Source organism: Sipha flava, unplaced genomic scaffold (assembly GCF_003268045.1).
Source record: "Sipha flava isolate LNK unplaced genomic scaffold, YSA_version1 18032_pilon_pilon, whole genome shotgun sequence".
Classification (NCBI taxonomy): Eukaryota; Metazoa; Arthropoda; class Insecta; order Hemiptera; family Aphididae; genus Sipha; species Sipha flava.
In genome coordinates this window covers 1-1871 of record NW_020272160.1, presented here as the reverse complement: position 1 = coordinate 1871, position 1871 = coordinate 1, and the positions used below count along the sequence as shown (strand labels likewise).

The 1871-nt window shown below is 28.7% G+C and overlaps 1 protein-coding gene across 3 annotated transcripts; it reads right to left on the bottom strand.

Moving 5' to 3' along the window:
• LOC112680743 lies at positions 1-1758 on the bottom strand (the record flags this gene model as incomplete). 3 transcript variants are annotated; one of them, XM_025550930.1, is given in 7 exon segments in its annotated part: positions 1-50; positions 135-373; positions 465-530; positions 615-680; positions 797-958; positions 1099-1195; positions 1270-1758. In XM_025550930.1, coding segments are annotated over 5 exon segments (515 nt in total), but the record flags the coding sequence as incomplete, so codon positions are not given.
• Positions 1759-1871: the final 113 nt, after the last annotated feature.

The following is a 1871-nucleotide window of genomic DNA, read 5'->3' as shown; positions in this document are numbered from 1 at the left end:
TGTATCATTTGTTTAGCCGATTTTCCTCCTGTTCTTACTAACTCGAGCATCTAAATTAAATCACAAAATTAATTAATTATATTTATAATATTCTCCGATAAAAGAATCCATCGATCTAGAATAATTGATCTTACAACTTGGTTTTTAAAATCGTGTTCATTAGCTTGTAGTTTTGTTTCTAAATTATTTAATTCTTCATGGTTCGGTACTGGCCAAGCAGTTACAAAATAATCAATCTCGCATGAATTTAAAATACTGAAATTAGCTGAGTTTGAATTGTTAATCGCCTGAATTATTTCTTGTTGAGTGTCAGAAATTTTGGTGACTTCAACTTTTAAGTATGCCAGATAGTTCAGAATATTTTTCAGTACAGCTGAAAAATATATACAAAGTTAATAATATAGAATTAAATAATTTTACATAATAACACAATTTTTTTGAATTTAATGTGAATTAATACTTACTATTATCAACTGAAGTAGATGGAAGAGCCATATTTTTTGAAATATAAGACAATTCTTTGTTGATATCTAGGCATGTAAAAATAAATAAAGTATACAAACTCAAACACTTACAGAATTCTATTAAAATTAATCATAGTGTATGATACTTACTATTATCAACTGAAGCAGATGGAAAAGAAATCAATGGAAATGCTTTGTTTGTATTAAGATAGTCAACTGAAAATAGACAGGAATGATAATTTATAATTTGAACCAAAAAAAAAAAAAATATATGTACATAAAGGTGAACACAAATATAAATATAATGATACTTAGATGAAACATAAACATACCTTTATTAATATGGTTTTCAACAATATTTGAATCGTTATTTTCAGTACTCTTAGCAATTATTATCTCCTCATCAGAATTATTGTCATAAGTCATGTTGTTACTTTTGTTTTTTGGTATATATTCCTTATCCTTGTCAGAATCGTAATCAGCTGAAGTACTTGCTATAGACAAAATATATCAAAATTAAGTCTTTATTATAAATAATGAGTCATCTACAAAGTACTATTAAAATTTTTTTTAAATATTTATTAAATAATAATAACTAATTTACACAATTAAAAAAAAATAGTTCTATACTTACAAATACTGAGGTTGGGATAACTTAAAAGTATTACTGTAGTGGCGATTTCCACAATTTCCACAGTTTGCAGTAGGTAGTATATTGTTGGCGTACCTACCTATAGGTAGCAAAATTATATTTTTAAAGGTACTTGTACATGTACTGAACGGACGTTAGGTTAGGCTAACTTACAAGTATTAGTGTAGTGGCGGATGTAGTGGCAATTTTATACTCAGTTTCTCAGTTTACGTAATCTGGTATAGGATGGCGTACTGGAATAAAGCGTACCTACAACGAAAATGTACGCACGCACTAAACCGAAAAAATATTATACACAATAAAACACTTCGCGAGTGCGTTACGGCCGTTACGTAGATGAATCGGTGAAAAGCGCACACACGTAAACAACGCACGAAAAAATGCAAAAGTTAAAAACAAATGGCGGCGTAAGTAGAACGTAGTATACAAGTATTCTAAATGACTATTTCCTTTATGATGAGGAAGGTTGGAGGGGGCCGTGTATAGTCGGCAGTCGGCATTCAGCACACGACGACTGTGTAAACAATATTATGGGAAAACCCAGTGGACAGTCGGTTATATAGCGGTTATCTTTTAGTTATAATATCAATAAATACTTTCAAATATCTCAATTTTAATATACCATCGATATCATACAGATATAAAGAAACACATATTTTTCTAATATCACACTAGTGATATCTTTTTGTTATAATATAAATAATTACTTTTAAATATCACAATTTTAATATAGAATCAATATCATACAGATACAA